General features: G+C 39.1%; 1 protein-coding gene across 2 annotated transcripts in view; it reads right to left on the reverse strand.

Annotated features, from left to right (window-relative positions):
• LOC111866837 (facilitated trehalose transporter Tret1) overlaps positions 1–21,622 on the reverse strand; it is a 98,916-nt gene that overhangs the window by 6,244 nt on the left and 71,050 nt on the right. The window contains exons 5-9 of one of the 2 annotated variants that reach the window (XM_023856142.2): positions 14,322–14,440; positions 9,993–10,175; positions 4,573–4,715; positions 3,748–3,937; positions 2,646–2,920 (exon numbers count right to left, since the gene is read on the reverse strand). In XM_023856142.2, the coding sequence (XP_023711910.1) occupies positions 2,646–2,920; positions 3,748–3,937; positions 4,573–4,715; positions 9,993–10,175; positions 14,322–14,440 (910 nt within the window). Of the gene's footprint in view, positions 1–2,645; positions 2,921–3,747; positions 3,941–4,572; positions 4,716–9,992; positions 10,176–14,321; positions 14,441–21,622 lie in introns of both variants that reach the window. The other variant, XM_023856141.2, reaches the window with a different exon arrangement.

Raw genomic sequence — 21,622 nt, forward strand, 5'->3', positions numbered from 1 at the left:
CTCTCTTCGTCTGATGCCTACCCTTTGACCTGTCCGGCAAGGGAGGCCCTGCCAGTAGCTACGCTACCGCTGGTATAGCTCTCAGGGTCCTTGGCATACTCAAACCCCCTCACCACGATAAGGTGGAGACACCAACGAGGGAGAATAGAAATATACATTAGACTATTTATTATTTAGGAATAATTTCAATATAATTACCTAAAGTGGAACACTTATATTTTGCCCACAAATCAAACGTGTAAATTTACCTTCTATTTCACAACAGAAATAAGCGATTTCCCATTTTCCTTGTAAAACATGGCGCTTACTTTCAATAGTTCTTTTTTTTTTGCTACTTGAATTTTTTGAAAGTGACATTGCCCTTTAAAAGTTACTGTACATATACAAGAAAACTCGTAGTTGATAATTTAATGTTTAATTATAACCTTTATACATTCATCACAATGTAACATCAGCACCTGTCACTATGTGAAAATGAACTGAATGACAATGTACAAGAGACTACCGGCCTAGTAGGTCTTGTCTCAGTGGTCATAAAAGTGAAAGTTTGCTAGTAGCCCATTAGACAATGGCTTGGGGTTGCAAGCTAGTTTTGAAGGTAGAAATCCCTTGCACTTGTCTGTCAGTTGCCACCTCCTTGCATTCTTACTATGCCTCCAAAAGGGATTCTTGGAAATACTTGGGGTGGTGAGGCTATGTGGATTTTAGTGCAGTAACCTTCTGAAATACAATAGTTTGTCCTTCACTAACTTTACAAACCGTTAGCTGTACAAACCCTCCTGCAATTCTCAGAATCACTTTTCCTGCAGCCTGCTAATTTATGTCTGCATGAGGCTTCTTGTCTTCTGGTCTGTTGGAAAATTGTCTTTAGAAAATTATTTCTACTAAAATTTTAATATCAATTAGCTCTAAAAGTTGAGGGGCCGCACTTTGTGGCTGTGGGGGCCACATGTTTGACACGGCTGTTCTAGACGATAGGTATTCATCAACAGAGTAGAATGAATGTGTATTTAAGTATCCTTTCAGTGCTATTTTAAATCATGCCTTTTCATTCATAAGACGTTTGAGATCAGATGGCAGGTTATTAATTAATATTAATTCAGCCATCCATTAATTTATTTATATTCCGTGGATCATTACGTGGCTGGGAGACCAGTGGATATAGAAATATCGATGACAACAAGACAAGTCATATCAGTTACATAAATACAAATTAATTACACTTAATTAGATGCTATCTGAAATGAATCACAATGAGTAAATCATTAAACTGTTATAAACTATATATATAAAAGCATGCAACATACTAATAGTAAACAAGACTACAGTAATCAAGCATAAAAATATACTACTAGCTGTCCAGCATATACTAGACCAAGATTGTTAATTAATTTTGAAGTTAAAATATTCTTCCAATGACTTAAAAGCAGAAAACTTTGTAAAGCAAATGTAAATTTTTCGTGTCATGAGATAAGTTATTTATGCTAGAAGGAAGATTATTAATAGTCTTAATTCCAAAATAGTATGTTCCTTTTTAGAATACTGTTAAAACACGTGTTGGATAGTGGAAATTGTTATTGTGTCTTGTATTAATACTATGACTCTCAGAGTTAGATTTAAAATATTCTCTGTTTTTAACCACAAAAAACAAGAGAGGAAGTATGACCTGTGGTTGGAGGGGCAAAATTTTCAGTTCCTTAAACAATTTATTGTAAGAGTCTCTACTTCTAGAATTAGTGATAATTCTATTACCCTTTTCTGTAGCCTAAAAATATGAATATTTTTGGGTAGAAATGCCCCAGAAAATTATACTATAAGTCATAACAGAATGAAAATATGAGAAATAAATCATTGTTTCCTGTGACGTATAAGGTTTAACAGCCTTTATTTCATAACAGGCTGAACCTAATTTAGACATAAACCAGTCAACATGTCCTTTCAATGACAACATATTGTCGATAATTAATTATATTTGGTATAATTTGGTATTAGTAAATCTAGCAATCTGATTTTTACAGTAGTCAATATGCATATCCATTGCATAGCTGTTCTTAGTAAAAAATTTATAAAACATTTTTTATTAAAGTTTAGTGTCAATATATTAGCTTTAAACCAATCATTCATGTTTTTAAATATTTGAATAATGTTATTTTCATAATCTAAATGGCTGGAATTCGTGATAATTTTGTTGGTGTCACCTGCAAAAAGAACAGGTTTGGATTTACTAATTATAATGTTTGGCAAGTCGTTTATACTATATAAAAGAAGCAATAAAGCTTCCACAGTCAATCCCTGAGGGAACATCATTATCAAAGCACCTGACTAATTTAATAATTAACTAACTATACTAACCAAGTCACTAATTCATTATCAGAATAATTAATTAAACTGAATAATTAATAACCAAATAAGTGACATATTATTATACAGCAACACACCCAATTAGGACACCTGTTCCTTATAATTTCATTAATATTTTTAGAATAAAGTAAATGATTGCTGGATGAGGGGCAGGAGAATAAAGTTATTTACTGGGAGATGAAGGGTTCATTAAAATATAAACTTTTAATAATTTTGCAACTGTATGTTGATTTTAGTGAAATTTAATCTCATCATCCAACCAGACAACTTCCTATAGACTATACCTGAAAGGGAATACTTCACCAAGGAGTATCCAGGGTATCTCAGCCATGATGCTATTGAAGAAATATAGAATGATGATAAGAACAAGAGGCAGCCACTTTGTGGCATACTGGGAGGCTCCACCAGGCTGCAGCACCACATAACTGTATGTCCCCAGTAGGAGGCAGGCCACTGCACAACCCAACATGGCTATGATTGACAGGAACCTCTTTCCAAGCCAGTGCACTGTGAAGACTGTGCAGCCAGACCCCAGGATGCCAACAACTGCTGACCCAACCTGATCAGAGGTAACACAAATTTTCTTATATTATGAGATTAAAGATATCAAGAGAAAGAAAAGTTCTTGAGAGTCGTATGGAGATATTTTGGAACAATAGATATGCATAGGTAATTTTAATCAAAATATTTTATATAGTAGTTTGGAGAAATGACAGTTTCTGTTCTGAACTATAACCTTTTGTTTTTAAAGTCTTAAATTTAATTTATCATTAAATCATGAATGATTACATGGGTGGAATATGAAATGTGCTTAAGGGAAGTGAGACATGAATACAAAATTTGGGCTAGAAAATTGGAATGAAAATTAGAAATAATCTTGGAGGAACATGGTGTCAAGATGTTGACAGGATTCAGCTGCCTCAGAATATATTTTTCAAATAAAATCCTGCTCGATGGAATTAGCCAGTTAAGGGTGTTAATTGTTCGGTTTTTCATAAAATTCTTATGGAAGATGTAAAAACGTACAATGTGGAAGAGAAATAAAGTCTTTCTTCCTAAAGAAAGGACCTAAGATACAAATGTTTGAAAACAAGGAGCTCAGGAAAATATATTGACTCAACAGGGATGAAGAAAGTTAGGAACTCAAGATTTAATATATAAACCTGAAGAATTTGAACAAAGATACTAATCAGGCTGATATTCAAATTTTTTATTAATATAGGTTACAAAACTCATACTGTTAAGATCTATTCTGCCTCTTGTATTTAGCCACATGTTTCCATTGGCTTTTGGAATTCCGTCTTGTATCATGCTCCTTTTATAGTTGAAGATGTTAGACACACTCATTGATCAAGCACACATGTTGTAGTGATCCAGCACACTTACAGTGATCCATGATGCCGCATCTGCCAGACCCAGTTCTTGGAACACATGTATCATGAAGGGCTTGATGGAGGATATCCCTCCAAGCTGTAGCAAGAAGAAGTAGGAGATGACCAGGAACAGAGGGCGCAGTGTGGGGGGTTCTAGCAACTCCATCCACTTGTTTAAGCAAGAATGAGGCATGTCTTCATCACTGCTGGCAACAATCAATGCACAATTATTTGGATTCAAATGCTGAGAAAAGATGACTGCTCAGTTGCTAACTGGATAGCCAGCTACTCTGCTTGACTGAATTATAGCTGTAGATACTTCAGATTGCATTCAGCATTCTATGTTCACAATTTTTCCTTTGGATATCACTAGGGAACAAATATATATGTCTTTCTTTTTTAAAAATTTAAGTACATTACAATGATAGACCTTTTGGTTCATGGTGCAGTAAATGTGTTTTCATGTTTGTTATAAGCCTTCAATGATAATACATATTGTTCATGTCTCTGTGTGACTGTGTTCTTAATCAGTAAAAGGATTTAAATTAAATTAAATGAAAAGATAATTTTATAAAAGTAGAGAGGGAGGAAGAAAACAAACAAACAAAGGGAAGAAAAAGGGATGAGAGAAGGAATTATAGAGAGAGGGGAAGAAATCTGGGGGCACTTAATATTGTTATTAGTTAAAAAACAGGTTTATCTATACCTTTGCATGCTTACAGTACCTTGGTGCCATGAACGAATTCTGATGTAAGAATTATAGAGCATAAAAATATTCTCATATATTTAGTAAGTACTCTAAACTTCCTCAATTATTTCTCAAGTTTTTGATACTTACTGCTGCGAGACATGAAGTGTTGGGTTGCAGCTCAGAGTTTGACTGCTTAGTGTTCCATGCTGAACTGATTCATCATCTTCAAATGCGTTATTTTCATGATGTTCATTAGCACATACCGTGCTTGTTGTGTGAACTGTGTCTGTCTGTTTGTAATTCAGATTCAACCAGGCAGATATTGAAAAACATGAAAAGGAAGACAAACATAATTGTAAACAAACATAAATTGTAATCTGATTTTCCATAATATTGATTTGTTATTCACCTATTTAATGACTCTCAATGAACTGGTGTAGTGAACTAGAATAAAACGGAAAGAACAGTGCTAGCCTGTTTTAAGAACAATAGACAGACCAGAATGAAACAAATCAAATAGAATCAAATATTCTGAAAGTAAAATACTCATAAATGAATAAGTAAAACTGAAAAGACACAGCATTGTCCAAGAAAGTCATATTCCTGGAAGGAGCAAGGAAGAAAACTAAAACCTCGACCTGGATTAGAACAAATATTTCCTGGAAGCAATTCCCTCTCATTCCTTCAGTTTTCTCCTAAATAAAACACTGCACATCTCAACAAATAATGACATTTTTCTTCAGTAAAGTAAAGTAAAGTAAGTAAAGCTATCCTTGTAACAGGCTATGAAAGCCCATAAGGTTGTGAGACGTTGAGGGTCCCACATGATCTAGACCAGGCATGTCCAACGCGTCGATCGTGATTGACCGGTCAATTGCAGGACGATTTTTGGTCGATCTCATAGGCCTATAAGGAAATTATACGTCAAACGCATGTAAATTCACTTATAACAGGCATGTCCAACTTCAAACAGATTGTGATCGACTTTTTAGTGTCAAAACTTCCAGTGATCTACCACCCCTCTCCTATCGTACCTCGCTTAAAGCAAAAATATTGGTAAAAATAACATGACACATGATGTTTGTTGTAAAAGCAACATACATTGGAAGTAAAGACTACTTTAATAGGTATTTTCCCTTCAAAATCCGAATATAAATATATTATATTATAAGTGAATTTATGTGCGTTTCACGTATAATTTCCTTATAGGCCTATGAGATCGACCAAAAATCGTCCCACGATCGACGTGTTGGACATGCCTGACTTATAATATAATATGATTGTATTCAGATTTTGAAGGGAAAATACGTATTAGTCATTCCTAGTTTTCTGTTCTTATGTAGCTTACGTGAAAATTGCTTTACACTTGTGTTAAGTGAACTGAGGGGAAGTCCCTACTCTATCCTTATCACGTGAACTCTTATTTCATTACTCGTCGTCAACCACGTGTGTTTTGAATGTGTGATTCACTTTGTTCCCTCCTCCAGTCAACTGTGAATCCCCGTACGTTGAACTAAGAAGTGACACATATTATATATTAGCTGTTAGTGGAGATTTGTCGCTTTGCTGTGCATTAAACAAACATAGAGTCTGGGGATGAGCTCAGTGTAATCAAAGGGACAGTAAGTGCTCTGCTCACGTTATTTTGTTAATTTCGAGAGCGTCTGTGTGCGTGTGTCAGATAAAACAGTTACTTCAATATAGTGGAAAATGCAAAGCCTCAGTATCCCTGCCAAAAAGGTTAATCTGGAATGCTCTCCATAGCAATAAGAGTGATGCTGATTTTCCACCCAAAAGTGAAATTCGTAAACTTAGCTTAAAGGGCTTAAAATCGAAATTAGCTGCTCAACAATTGATGGCAAAACCAAGGTCACTTTCTAATAATGCAACCAAATCATCCTTCAAGGTCAGCAACCTGATCCTTAAAAAATGCAAATCTTTCACTGAAGGGGAATTTGTAAAAGAGTGTTTTCTTGAAATAGCTGATAACCTTTTTGAAGGATTTAAAAATTAGAAAGACATCATGGCTACTATTCAAGATCTTCAGTTATCAAGAAACACCATTGTGTGGCGAATAGAAATGATGTGTGGAAACATAACTGAACAGCTGTTGAAAGATGTTTCCAACTGTGTTGCTTTCTCCCTCCAACTGCATGAATCTACAGACATCAGAGACACAGCCCAGTTACTAGTTGCTTTTATAACAAACATCATGTGTCATGTTATTTTTACCAATATTCTTGCTTAAAGTGAGGTACGACGATAGGAAGGGGTGGTAGATCACTGGCAGTTTTAACATTAAAAAGTCGATCACAACCTGTTTGAAGTTGAACATGCCTGATCTAGACAATCGGCTCAAAGTTGGCGGTAAAATTGTAAGCCTTACACGCTGGCTGCACTTTACTCCCCAGGAAAATTATTTAATTAATTCCTGGTACTCATTTCTGTTAGAGGCTGAGTCGACCCCAGGGCCATAGTGCGGCTGGAAGGAGTAGGTCAATTGAAAAAAATCCAATGACCTCATCTGGACTTTAAACCGTGACCTTCCGGCTTGTAGCATAGTTCCTCAACATTTTTCTTTGTTAACTTTAGTAAATTACGCAATAGATTTGTTTGTGCTCGAAGATATAGGCAGCTAGTTTGCAGGAGGTATTTGGAGAAAGGGAGCCGGTCATGTTAGCCGAGCGGTCTAAGGCATGCACTGTCTTCGCTTGCTCGGAAGCCGGGATCATGGGTTCGAATCCCACTCAGGGCATGGATGTTTAATTTGTGTGTGTGTGCGTTTTTCTGTGGTTGTCTACAGGTAGAGGCCTTGCGACGAGCTGATCACTCGCCCAAGGAGTCCTACCGTATGTGTAAGATCTAGAAAAACCGAAGTGAACGGAGTTCATGGAGGTAGGCTTAGGCCCACTGGGGCTGTAGTGCCAAGGGAAAAAAAAAATTGGAGAAAGGGAGTGCACTATAAACTGGGGAAATTGAGGCATTTTATGTTTCTGTGCTAATGAGAGTTCTGAATATACATTAGTGCATCAGTTCAATGAGACGACGTTGATTGATTTAAAATGTCCGTGGAAGACGTTAAAATTCTGTTGCTTCAAGAACGAGTAACACGAATGCATTTAGACTGTTAACATAAAAGGCAAGAAAATCTGAATTTCAGACTGGAATATGATCCAGCCTACCAGCTGTGTTGGCTGTGTGTATTCTAATTGTTTCTTAGATATTACTAGATTAGTACCTACAAATAGGCCACAACTGCCCTTTTCCAAGTCCCTACCTACTTGCCTTTTATGATGAAGTTAGAATATCATTGCTAAATAGGAGAAGATTCTGTGAACAAAGAGAGGAGATTATTTGAGGAGCTGAGGCCTTGCTGAAAGGTTAATATTAAAATGAATCTGAGAGCAATAAGTTCTGAAGATATTGTCATGTGTAGAGTGGTACGCGTGATGAGAATGATGGGTTCTAGTTCAGATGATTTGATTTATTAGCACCTTGGTTACAACCTCTTAATCACACTCAAATGCAGGAAATAGAGCGCTATCGTTGATTTGCACAATTTACAGTTCACCACGTCACACGCACTAGGATTCCCAGTCTTCACTTGTCATCTCCTGGCAATGGATCCCAACACAGAAACTATAACAATGTCACTGGATTACACACTCCAAGTATTACACATAAACAAAGTATTCAAATCACACTCTAAATCCTAACAGGACAACCTCCTGTATTCTTCTGTACTCCTGGTTCCAATTCGCTGTCCATTCTCAACTGCCGAACCCTTCGGGACTCTCCACTTTGTCACTGTCACTTAAAAATTGAAACAGGTTAAAGTCAAAGTCACATTGCGACTGATGGTCAGTCAGTCAGTCAGTAAGTCTTGGTGTAAAGCCCCATCTGGGGCTCATGACCAGATATTTATTACTGTTTGACGGTTACAGTCTTGTTTTTGTGGGGCGCCCTCTCTGATGAGAAGATGTGTCTGTCGTTTGTATATGATGCTGACACTTTCGAGTGCAGTCTTTCTTGGGTCCGAGTCCATTGGGACTTGCGACAAAATTTTACTGTTTCAGATTTGAGACTTCCCTTTTCATCGCCTCCTACGACTCGCAGGGTCACGGTGGAGGTAATCGACCCCTCCACCACACGGGCATGAAACCTGTTATATTTGTAACTGTCGTTATGCAGTCTCTGCACCGTACACGCAGAAAACACAGCCTCTGTTGTTGTAGAGGCGTGTTTACTTTGTTGTTGCATAGCAATGGTCACTTCACGGACCCCATAGAAAGCCAGTCACGTTATAGCTACTCGCCAGCCCATTGAGGAACTGACTGTTGCCTAGCAATGATCTACAAACATTCGTACTGTTGTTGAGTGTGCTTACACAAGGAAATGTTTATTGGATTGAATTCTATCAGGACACAGTACAGTACCTGGATTTTGCGAATAAGTTCATGAACTTTAGAGTTTTATAGAGGTGGGAGACTGCAGCCCGTGGGTTGGAAGTGACTCTTAGTAATAAGTCACTTTGGTCCATGGTTACGTTCAGATATCAATTGCAGCTGTATCATAAATTATTTTAGGGAAGGGAAGGTAATTGCAATTATAAAGTTAATTGGTAAATTAATTAATAAATATTAAATGACTGAGTAATTGATACATAATAGATAAATAAATAAGCAAACAAAGAAACAACACAATATCATAATTTAATAAAATAAAAGATAGGAATATAAATATTGATATAAATGCAAGTTTTTAGATCCACAATACACATACTGCTTCCATGTACTGTGTGTCTAGAGCTGGGTATGAGGTAATTGATTTGGGCTGACACCAGATTTGGTTTAGTGGATAACCAGAGGACACATACGGTGTTTGAATCAATGGATCATTATTGATGTTATGTTTCATGTCATCTCTTACAGACAGAACGTAGTGGTGGAGGGAGTAGCATTCCTACTTTGTATTCTGCAGGTCCTGATTTCAAATCTCAGCTCAGAGACCGGCTGCCTTGATTGTTTGTCCTTAGTCACTCCAGGGAAATACTGATAGACATTTATATTAGACAGTCATCGCATTAGTGATTCTGTCTTCCTTTGAGAGTAATTTTGAGTTTGGGGAATAGAAAAAGGTCGGGAGGGGAGAGGTCAGGCCAAGAATTGTCTAATTGACAATGCTGTATGAGCAGATACATTATTGTGATGGAGGAGCCAGATTCCCGCAGTTCGTATTTCTAGTTGTATGGTAACTCAATCAAAACCTAATGCTGCCTATGCATTGTTGCTCCGTGCACTCATTTCAGGAAATGAATAAACTTTGTACATGAAAAATACTTTCAGTCAGTGTGAATAACTTGCAGCTATTCAAGTATGGAACTCTGCTTCCTTGTGAGGTTCTCTGGCCCACGAATGAAATAGCACCATTTGTAAAAATAATTACCTACTCCTGCTCTACACCTTTATAAGACCAAGTGACTGGGCCACATGGCTTCTGTGTTATTCTAAAATATTTCAAAAATATATCCAAAATGTGTCTTCCCTCTCCTGTGGCAGGTCACTCACATCGTTTCCGTGTGTGATTCTGGTCCGTTGCCTTATTTTATTGGCTTCCTTGTTATATTTGACGAGCTGGTTGAACTCTTCTCTGACGAGGTCTGGCGTCACCCAGCCCCGAAGCCAACATAAGGCCCTCTCGGCTTCATCATGCCGACCATGTGACAGTAGCCACATTGGAGTCTCCGGCATCTGTACACAATGTACTACAAGTTAATACAAATACAAGATGAACACTTGTTTCTACACACTGCTTCAAAATGTGGATCACATCTACAACAATGCCAAATGAGCTGAGTGTTTGTTCTAGGTCCAAGTTTTTCCTAAAACAAACGTACTCCGAAAATTAAAACGTTTATTTTTTGTGATAGTCTCATGAGTATATGGTAGTATACAACCTCTTCATTACAACCGTCACAACACAACAAATATCAAGATCAGTGCCTAGTTTCGGCTATCAATAGCCATCATCAGGCAAATACACGGCTAACATATATACACCACTGAACTGCAGTACTAGTAAAATTGGATACAATATTATTATATAAAAAATACAATAAATCAGATTATATAAAACAGGAGTTATATTATAAAACAAGAATAATATTCTTAGATTGATGTTTTATATCATCGAATAAGTCGTTGGTTTTGTAATTTCGTTGCGTTCTCAAAGACAAATTGGAATATTCTATATCGAACCTTCTTTTTTCCCGCGTAAACCAATGAAGCGTGGGAGACTCACTTCGGTGGAGATGTGGAGGGGACATTCATGCTCAGTCGTGAATTTTTTCCCGCCCGCAGAAAGCATCAGTTGCTGGCAGTTGGCTTATGAGTGAGGACGTATAGTGAGCGCTCGTCGGATTTCAGTAAGGTGTAAAATGACGGAACAACATGAGCAGCGATACTGCATCAAATTTTGCCAAAAGCTTGGCGATACCCAAGTGGAAACCATTCGCAAGATTCAACAGGCTTTCGGGGACGATGCCATGAGCAACTCACGGATAAAGGAGTGGTACAACCGCTTCAAAGATGGCCGCACATCAGTGGACAGCGAACCGCGTTCAGGCAGACCCTCAACAAGCCGAAATGAGAATGTCATTGAGCAAGTGCGGACTTTGGTCATGGAGGACCGTCGTATCACAGTCCGAGAACTTGCGAACGAGATAGGGGTAAGCATTGGATCGGTACATTCAATTTTGACTGAGGATTTGTGCATGAGGAGAGTGTCCGTGAAATTCGTACCGAAACTGCTAACAATGGAGCAGAAGCAACGCCGTCTGAAAATCGCACAGGACATGCTGGACAATGCAAACAGTAACCCCAACTTTCTGAACACCATGATCACAGGTGATGAGTTGTGGGTTTATGGGTACGACCCGGAAACCAAGATGCAGACGTCACAGTGGAAACATCCGACATCCCCGAGGTCAAAAAAAGCACGGCAGGTCCGCAGTAGTGTGAAGGTCATGTTGGCCGTTTTCTTCGACTCCCGTGGGGTTGTGCATCATGAGTACGCACCACAAGGCCAAACCATCACAAAGGAATACTACCAGGAGGTCCTTCGTCGCCTTCGTGATGCTGTGCGGCGCAAACGACCGGATCTGTGGACAGCAAAATCTTGGCAGCTCCATCATGATAACGCACCCGCCCATTCTGAGCATCTGATTCAGACTTTCGTCGCCAAACACAACATCCCCAAGCCCCGACATGGCTCCGTGTGACTTTTGGCTATTTCCCAAGCTGAAAATTCCGCTGAAAGGAACCCGATTTGAGTCAAGAGAAGACATCGTGCGGAATGCGACGGGCGGGCTGATCACCATTCCAAAAGACGCGTTCCAGAAGTGTTTCCAACAATGGCGGAAGGACTGGGAGAAGTGTGTGCATTACCAAGGAGACTACTTTGAAGGGGATTAGAGTTTTGTACCTCCAAATCAATAAGCGTATTTCTGCCGACCAAAGGTTCGATACTTTTTGAACACACCACGTATATATACACACCACATGTCATTTGCATTATTTACCATCCTGTCATCGCATAGTGATAATATTATATATATAAAGGAATAGAACTTTTGTAATAAAGAGGCTTTAGAATTAAAGTAATTAACAATTTCCAAATTTAATACTTTAACACGGACAACCAACCACACAAAATGTACCCACTGTAAACATTTGCCAGTGTAAGAGGATAGCAATGGATGTGCGGGTCTAATTAAGGGCGAGTGGATGCAATATGTAGTAGATAATTAACGTAAATTTTATCTATACAGAAGTTGTCCTGACAGAAATAAATGCAGTTGGAAACACAACACAACACGAAGCTATAATAATATATCAAATTGTTTTGTGCATTATACCGCTATTAAACCGTGATGAATAACACATATCTGTATGCATGCATCTGTATGTGTTCGTGTAGCAGCAACCGCGCTGACAGAAGGGAAGGGAGAAGCGGGTGGCGAACAGGGACAAGGTGTTTCTTCTAGCTTTAGGGGTGGGTACGAGGCATTTCCATTTTTTTCTTCGCATAGTGGGGGGTGATTGGCCTATTGTACATGCCCCGAGTGATTATGATGATGGAGAATTTGGTGGAATGAATATTGGCAGGGGAAACCGAAGTACTCGGAGAAAGCCCGCCCCAGCGCCACTTTGTCTACCACAAATCCCACTTGAGAAGACACGGCCGCCATGGTGGAAAGCCAGCGACTAACCGCTTGAGCTATGGCGCGACCTTGGCCGTAACTTAGTGGCTGATATGTTACAGATTTTGAGGATGTCTGACAGAAGTGGAACAGATCTGAACTGGCTCATGAGATTGAACACTGCCAGGCTTCTGTGGTGACGATTAAGTGGACGGAGGTAACTTTCCTGTGAACTACAGAGATTGTTGTCAGTGTACAATTTGCTATCAGTGGTGAAGTCAGTCTGCAGAAATATTTGCACTATTGCAACTGATTCTGGTACTTAAATGTGCTTGGTGTGTGCACTTTCATATATAGAGGATGTGTTGCTATCGAGGAAAAAGAACAGGTTTGAGGATTTCAGAAGGTGAATAGCCCTCCTTTGTTTTAGGTCTGCCACAGGTACTTCTCTAGTGATTAAATCGGCAGGTTTCCTTGATCTAATAAGCCCTTGTCCAATGACCGTTTAGATTCCTCAAGAATGGTGCTTTAGGTAAACCTGTATTGGAAACGCCTTTTGGATTACATCACCATACTGGAACACGACCAAGAAGTCTGCCATACCATCTAGGTACATAGAATGTTTACAAAGGAAAAGAAAATGAATGATCCTACATGTACTTCTTTAAGTTATCAAAAACACCAAAATTTATTGCATGGATTGCAGGTCTCTGGATATTTCGAGTGTAGTGAGATTTGACAACTCCTTGGTAGAAGTTAAGAACATTCCCTCGACTTTAGGATGACTGAATTGCAGTGTTTCAGGGTTGCTGGGGCAGACTGAGTATGTTCATATTGTAGGATTTGAGGTTATCACAGCGATTGTTATGAATACTCTATCCTCTGGGATATTATGTCATATAGTTCCGTTATAAGCCAATAGACGTTTCAGAGGAACATGTCGCCTCCACCTTCAGTGGCAGAGAATAAACCAAGCAATAAACCAGCATAAAGCAGGTAACAAGCAGCGAATCGACCTCGCAGATGGAGGCGACATGTTATTGCAAGACGCTGCTTTACTTCCATCGCACTGCACAGTGTTACATCCCAGAAGATAGGACTCTTGATGTTTATACTCTCTGCATTCGGCAAATAGTTGTTAGTGTTGGTTTTTGCGTGTATAAGCAAATCGGCCTTGGGTATGGATTTCTTATGTAACGACGTTTTGTTAAGCCTCTAAGTTCTAACATCTTTATTGGATGCTCTATGAATATGAATCTTACGGCGAAAAAGAACTCTGTACTTCAAGGTCCAAATGTGTGTTAGTAAAATTTTCTTACAAGAATAGCGCCATGGTGTTGAACAGCGAGCATGGGACTATATTTCGACAGGTTCTATATTTCGGCTGTAGATTCGAATGAGAGATCAGCTTCACTCACCAGGCCCTTTACTTTTTTCCTGGGAAAATTTGACGCCATTATCAGTTGTCTACGAGGCTTTGGGGACACCAGAGCCTGTGTGGACGCGATGATGTTAAGTTTTTGCCATTTTTGTGAACTTAGCCACCAGCCGTTCAGCCCTAACCAATGATTTCGTGGACTGAGCTGTATCTCTGAATTTCACGGTGTAGGGAGGCAGGGAATAACGGTGCATCATTTGGGAGCCCTTGTCTCCCGTAAGGACCACGACTGTTGTCGGTGTGTTTGTGTGCACTGACCTGCGTTATGTAAAGGAAAGCGATGATGGGGAGAGCGGCGTTCAAGCCAGCCTGCGTCCGCCAGTCCGTCACGTTGCTTGTCAGGTACACCAGGAAACTGCTGATCTGGGCTACCACTCCTGTTGAATACAAGAGTGTATAGGGCGTGAGGTGAGAGAAAGATCATTCCTAATCTCGGGAATACAGAGAAGCCAGTCTGTAATTCATAGTAATGCTTACGTTACGGGCCTATACTCTATTCCCAGTCCTCCGGGTGATTAAATCATGGAAGATGAGTAGGCTGGTACTTATCAGAACTGAGAAATGCATACAAAGATTTTATCTGGGAACCCTAAGGGAAGAGACCAATTGGTTGACCAAGATATAAATTGGAGGTAAAGGTAAATTTGTCCCTGTACTTAACTAATTAAGCACTACACCATGAAGGCGTATGGGGGGTGGATGTATAGATCCACATTGTCTTGACCTCGGTACTAGTAGGAGATGAGTGGTCAGCTTCACGGCCCTGCCGCTTTGCCCCTGGGGAAAGAACCCTCGGTACCCTTTGGATATGAGGTTGTGTGGAACCCAGAACCTGTGTGGACGACGTGAAGAAGATAGAATTCTTGACCCTACCGGGACTCGAACTCCGACCCCTCGGTAGTCCAGGCCGTAGCCAGTCGCTATACCTACTACGCTATCCCGGCACCCATAAATTGAAGAATAATATTAAAATGGTTCTTAGAGGAATAGAGTACAAGGACGACGACGAAATTTAATTGGTTCAACGTAGTATCATATTGTGGGATTTTGTGAACACGATAATTAAGATTCTGGTTCAATAAAATCAGGCAATTCAGCTACCAGCTGTGTAAATATGAACCTTTAAAGAAGATTCTTTACATGGCCTTATTTAGTTGGATAATTAGCTATATTTTAGCACGGCTGGAAAATGTATATTTTAAAACTATGCCTAATGACTCTTTTGTTTTCTCTTTTCTTCCACCTGTTAAATAATTCTTGTTCAGAATTTCCTCGTGCCCCCTCCCCTCTCCCCTTTCCGTGCTGTTAATCACACAGTTGCCTTTACAAATGCCGGCATAGCGTATTCATATTGGGAAATTAATTTGGAAGGAGAGTAGAATTACTCACCAAGGACATACATAAGTTATATATTTCCATCAGTAGTGTCAGTGCAGTTAATTTAAGAAAGATATTTGTGGTTTTCCTCAGTCTGACCGGCAATATGTTAGAATAATATGTTAAAATAAGCAACTACTTTTAATGTCTACATAATTTCCACACCTTCATTCATAACTCATCTTGCAGTTGGAATATACATAAACCATGCAGCTGAAACAGCATCACTTAATTCTTATTCTCTTCAACGATGAACCTTGTGCTCCTTTTACAATCAGTCTGTACTTCATAATTGATATGAGGATGTCTGCATTCTGTCAAACTGAAAAAACAATTTGTTTATGTAGTCCAAATGCTGATCCGTGCAGATTCAATGTTTAGTTTATCAAAATCGTGTTTTTCCTTTTGCATTTTTATCGTGCATATTTTGCGGCTCTCCTCAGCTGTGAATCTGAATTTGTCTCTCAGTTTATTGTCCAAGTTTTGTTACCACAGAGGAGAGCTGGGAGAGCTAACGTGATACAAACAATTGTGGATATTGCATTGTTTCATAAGTTATTCCCAAACGGAAAAAACCAAGTGGCCTAATGGGGAACAGAAAGATAGAAATACATACCCCGTCATTTAACTTCAAGAATAGGTTTCGAGAGAATGTTCTGTGTTTGCCAAGTAAATAAATCACTTTTATTCGTGTGACCTTAAGTCTGTAGTGAAAGAAGCATTACTTCAGTCTTGATGTGAACCCTGAAGTTTATTTCTTGTGACTGATGTCAAAAGTAGAGTTCCTAAAAGCTACCACCGCAACTGGTCCGCACTCTGCTTACGCTGCTTACCGTCGTGCAAGGCCAGTGGGGCGAGAGATGCACAACAGTCCCTCTCAACTGGAGTGCCGTAAGGTAAGTCCAATTGAACCGCTGAAGATTGAGTTCAAATGCGCTTCTATAACTTTAATAATAATTCGCGAAGTTTTGTAGTAGCAATAATATCTCATTCAGTCCCGTTTTGTCACCTCCTTGTTGAAGAGTTGCGGCTTTGATATTTTGAAATCTATATACTATAGCCTACTCCTTTCCAGGAAAACCGCTTTTATTCTTAAGGTTCCATTTATTTATAATTCTTCTTCATTATTATTCGATTTTAATGTATTATTAATCTGTTGAATATCATGGTGTAAAAACCTATATTTATTTTTCTTTTTAAAACTGGTGAAGGGGGAATGATTTTCTGGAGGAAATTGTGCTAGTTAATATGACCTCTGTAATGTATAAACGCTTGTTATTTTCAGAATTATAATGTAGGGAATTCCGCGATAAGGAGACCGTGTTAAGTGAAAGTGACCTGCGTGTTATGTGACTGCAATTCTGATCGAAGTTCTTGCCAAGCTTCCTCTCTCCTATTCTTGTAACACTCAAAAAATCATATTGAGGCTACACGGCAAAGTAAATCCCCGACGAAAAGCAAATAGCATTTGGCTAACAGAATTGTACATATATGTAGACTATGTATTAATCTTGTTTAAGCGTATTCGCCTGCTGGCTCTGTGCCATTCCTGCCCTGTCTGACGCCATGTATTCTCATTAAACGTAACATATTTTGATATTTCTTTCGCAACTGCCTCGAGCGGACTTGCCCTGGGCAGACTTTTTACATTCCACGTAACAAATCTCATGCCCATTTTCCTTAGCTTAGGTCGTTTATTCAAAGAATCCGTCCAGTTCCAGACACTTTGTAACATTTCGTAATACAATTACTTTTATAGTGAGGAATTATCAGCCCCAAGCCAAAACCCCTTATTGGCTGTCCGTAACTGCTCATTAAATATTTTCGTATCTATCCTCCAAAGAAAAGTTACACAGGCCCAATATCAACTGTCGCTGCCGTTGCTTGTACCTCTATTTCGCATGGCTATCAACTTGGTTCTCATGTGGGCACATGTAGTAGTCTACACTGGCATAATATTAATATCAGGTTTTATGAAAATCTGCTAATTATTTTAAAGAGTAATTTCAGGTAAGAGTGAAATATTGTAGGCCTGTCTGAAGCAGAAGAATAACGCAACATCTCTAGACATTTATGGTATCTTCACCCTACTCTGTTTTCTTAAAAAATATAAACCAGAATTATGACGTTTCTATGCTGTCTGTGTTCTCCATTTCAACTTTTGCGCTTGGGAACTGATTTTAACGAAAATTGGAATGAGTTTTGTGTCATCGGAATTTTTAATGGCCTGTAATCTGTAACAAGAACATTTTGAACACGTGAAAATGGAAGGGGTGAGCGACACTACCAACATTTAATTTATGATTCTGAAATAATGTATAATAATTGATCTTCGAGCCGGTCACGGTAGCCGAGCGGTCTAAGGCATGTACTGTCTTCGCTTGGAAACCGGGATCGTGGGTTCGAATCCCGCTCAGGGAATGGATGTTTAGTTTGTGTGTGTGCGTTTTTCTGTGTTTGTGTACAGGCAGAGGACTTGCGATGAGCTGATCACCCGCCCAAGGAGTCCTACCGATTGTGTAAGATGTAGAAAAACCGAAGTGAACGGAGAAGTTCATGGAGGTAGGCCTAGGCCTACTGGGGCTGTAGTGCCAAGGAAAAAAAATGAATTTCGAAAACCATACTGCATTTTTTAAGGTAAATGTTTCGTGGAATACTAAAAAATATGAGCGTATTTCCACCATTTCGGAAGATTTTCCTTAGCTCTTCGTGTGATGTGTCTGAAGCAAAACTAAGCTCATATTCATAAGCAGATGCCGCATAACCGTGCCATGAAAGCTGCAGAATCTACCTTGACACTTTGAGGAGCAAATGTCTTCTGAATAATCTATAACTACTGAGCTCGTACCTCACAGGACACTTTACCTCTCCGCTAAGAAGACCAACCGGTTAATGTTATTTAAGAAAAAAGTCGCTGTTTATTGAACCATACAAGACACATGAACACCTTGTGGACAGACTGGAGAATTTTAGTATCCTGAAACAGGCTTCATGTATAGAAACACTGAATTTTAGAGGGTTAATGAACTTCTATGTAATTGAATTTGCTGTGGTGTCACTTAGGACCGAGGTTTAGTGTTAATACATGGAGTTAGCTTCTCAGCGTAGTCGTTCTGCGGAATATTATCCTGGACCTTAAGACTCTCGCACTACCGCATTTCTGGTGTTCAAAATACTTCATAACAAAGAACTCTAATGTCACAAATAAGCAAGGTTTAATGTGTAACATTACTTTAGAATTGAACGTTCCCCGTTATATTAATCAAAGTATTAATTTTAGCCGCAAAGAATTAAGATATATTCGTACGCCGCCCTACATATTTGAAAATTTGTATTTATGACTTCGGTTATGAAGCAGGGCTTAAAGCGCATTGAAAGAAAAAGAAGGGGTGGGGGCTTTTAAAATGGAAACTAGCAATTGTATTAATTTACTGTACTTTAATATAAGCACACTAAATCTTACAAGCAATATATATACAGAAGGAAATAATGTGTCGTTGTTTGTGCTGGCAATCTGTTTGTCATCTTGGTTTTCTTCCAGGTACAAAAATACGCAAAAAGAATTTCCAGTTATTAAATATTTTGAGTTTCATGAAAAGTAAAATAGTTTAGCGAGCTACTCAAAAAATCGGTTTATGGAAATTTGTTACACATAATTAATAAGTTAGTATATTCGGTTAATAGAATTTTACTTACAAAAATACAAAATCAAACAATAAACAGTGACAGTAACTAGGTCGGAGTTCCGGACAGTTCCTGCACGGACTGTTTTTATTATAAATTTTTGTACATCCCTGAAGATGTCTGTAAAACAAACTCGAAAGACTGAGGTTGTACTGAATAAAAGTTTGCAGTATAAAAGTTAAGACCTGTATTTTGGCCTTTTTATATAGCGTATAATATTAATAAGCTTGTACACTCCTTTGTTTACGAAATTTAAACGTGACTTGTTGGCAGGTCAGTTGGTTAGGAAACTGGTTGCTTCTATTGTTTCTAGAGAACGATTCTCATCAGAAACCCATGACAATATCTTTCATAACGAAGCGAAGGCAAATTATCTATAGGTCTTTGTGAATAGGAACTACTGAAATAATTTAACATTGTCAATACAGAACCCAAAAAGTGGAATGTACTCATGTCCATGACTTCCGAGCTATGAAGGAATTTTGTTCCGAAAATCAAAACAGATGGACAAAATTGCTTCAAACACAACTGCTATGTAAAAAATAAATAAAGCTATTCCTGTAACAGACCGTGAAACCCATAGGGTTGTGAGACGTCGAGGCTCCCACATTTTCTAAACAATCCATTCACAGATGGTGGTGAGGTCAGCCTTACGCACCGGCCACCCCCTTTTTTTTTATTGCTAGTGGGGTGGGACCAAGTCCCTTGTACTGCGGCCACTTCTGGCCTATTGTATCAGCCCCAGATGATAGGTGAGGGAGATTGTGGAGCAATTGGTGGAATGAAGATTGGCAGGGGAAACCGAAGTACTCGGAGAAAACCTGCCCCAGCGCCACTTTGTCCACCACAATTCCCACTTGACCAGACCTGGGATCTAACCCGGGCCGCCGCGATGGGAAGCCAGCGGCTAACCGCTTGAGCTATGGCCTCCAGGAAGATTACCGGTGCTCATTTGTGTTAAGAGGCTGAGTCAACCCCAGGGTTGTAGTGGGCTGGAAGGATTAGCTGTACTTAAATGAATAGATCGTTCATATATTAAACGGCTAGATTTGTGCAAATAAGCAATCTGTTGTCTTGCAATTTAGTTTAATATTTAGATTCTAAAGGGTTCTGACGATTGTGTGTAACACTCAGAATCACTGGGTATTTGGACTTTCTCCATCGTCAGGTATTCTGAAAACTAGGAAACACATCTTCACAACACCAATGAACACCCGTTCTACATTTCGTAGTCTTACAGTGCTTTTACTCCCTATCACTTTGACATATCATAAACAATAACAACAAGGTATACTCCCAAACAATTAGCGAGTACAGGATATATACATTTAAAACTTAGGCATGATTATGGACAACCTTACATTAAATAGATGAATAACAGCTAAATATGACCAGTACGTACAGAGGGGCAGTTTTCACGAAAATATTCCTTAAATGGTCTTGTCGCCTGCAAACTCTCTATGAGACATCCCGAAGATTGGGTAACCTTACGAAAAGAAAACAGGCCAATTGCAACTAAGTATAACGAACACATGCAATGGTGGAATTTCCGTAACAATTCTCTTGTAAACTAAAACCGCTCTACGAGACATCGTTTCACGAAGCTCATTAATACACAAGAAGTTTTTGTTTATTTGTAAAAACAACACAGCGGGCCACAAACACATACAGGACAAGATTAAAGGACCCTCTTCTCGAGAAGGACAAAGTGGCACACGTTCAGCCCCGACAAAAGAAATAATAAGAGGGATGACATGAACCCTCTTGGTTTACGAATTCCAATAGAATCTTAGCAAACTAACTATAAATATTTTAAAGTATTGGAACAGCCGCTATAGTTGTAAAGACTTCAGATTTTACAGCCAATTGTATATTATTTATATTGTACTGAAAGTCATGAGAAATAATTTTTTGTAAAGTAACATGCTTTATTATTGACAAACCAAATACACCACCTCAATCTACAGACCTTTCTTTATTTTTCCACATAATCACCGCTTCTTTGTACACATTTATCCCAGCGTTCTGGGAGTTTGAAAATTCCCCTTCTGTAAAATTCCGTTCCAGCCATCCGAAAACACTGAATTCTGAATTTCTGAATTGCCTCCCTTGTCTCAAAACGTTATCTACGCAGCTGATCCTTCACAAATCCGAAAAGATGGTAGTCGGAGGGTGCCAGATCAGGGCTATAGGAGGGGTGTGGAAGAACTTCCCACCCCATCTTTGCAATTGCTTCCAATGTGAGGCAAGCGGCAGGATGATGATGTTTCATCCCGGACGTTTATCGCTCAATGCACGACGGAGCTTGTGCAGCGTCTGAACATAACGAGCAGCATTGATGGTTTGCCCAGGTTCCGGAAATTCGGCCAGAATAAACCCCTCTGCATCCCAGAAGACTGTGCCCTTCACCTTCGCAGCTGATGGCACTGTCTTTGCCTTCTTTTTTGATGGAGAACGCAAATGGTATCATTCCATACTGTGCCGTTTCGTTTCAGGCT

This window comes from Cryptotermes secundus, unplaced genomic scaffold (genome assembly GCF_002891405.2).
Source record: "Cryptotermes secundus unplaced genomic scaffold, Csec_1.0 scaffold533, whole genome shotgun sequence".
Classification (NCBI taxonomy): domain Eukaryota; kingdom Metazoa; phylum Arthropoda; class Insecta; order Blattodea; family Kalotermitidae; genus Cryptotermes; species Cryptotermes secundus.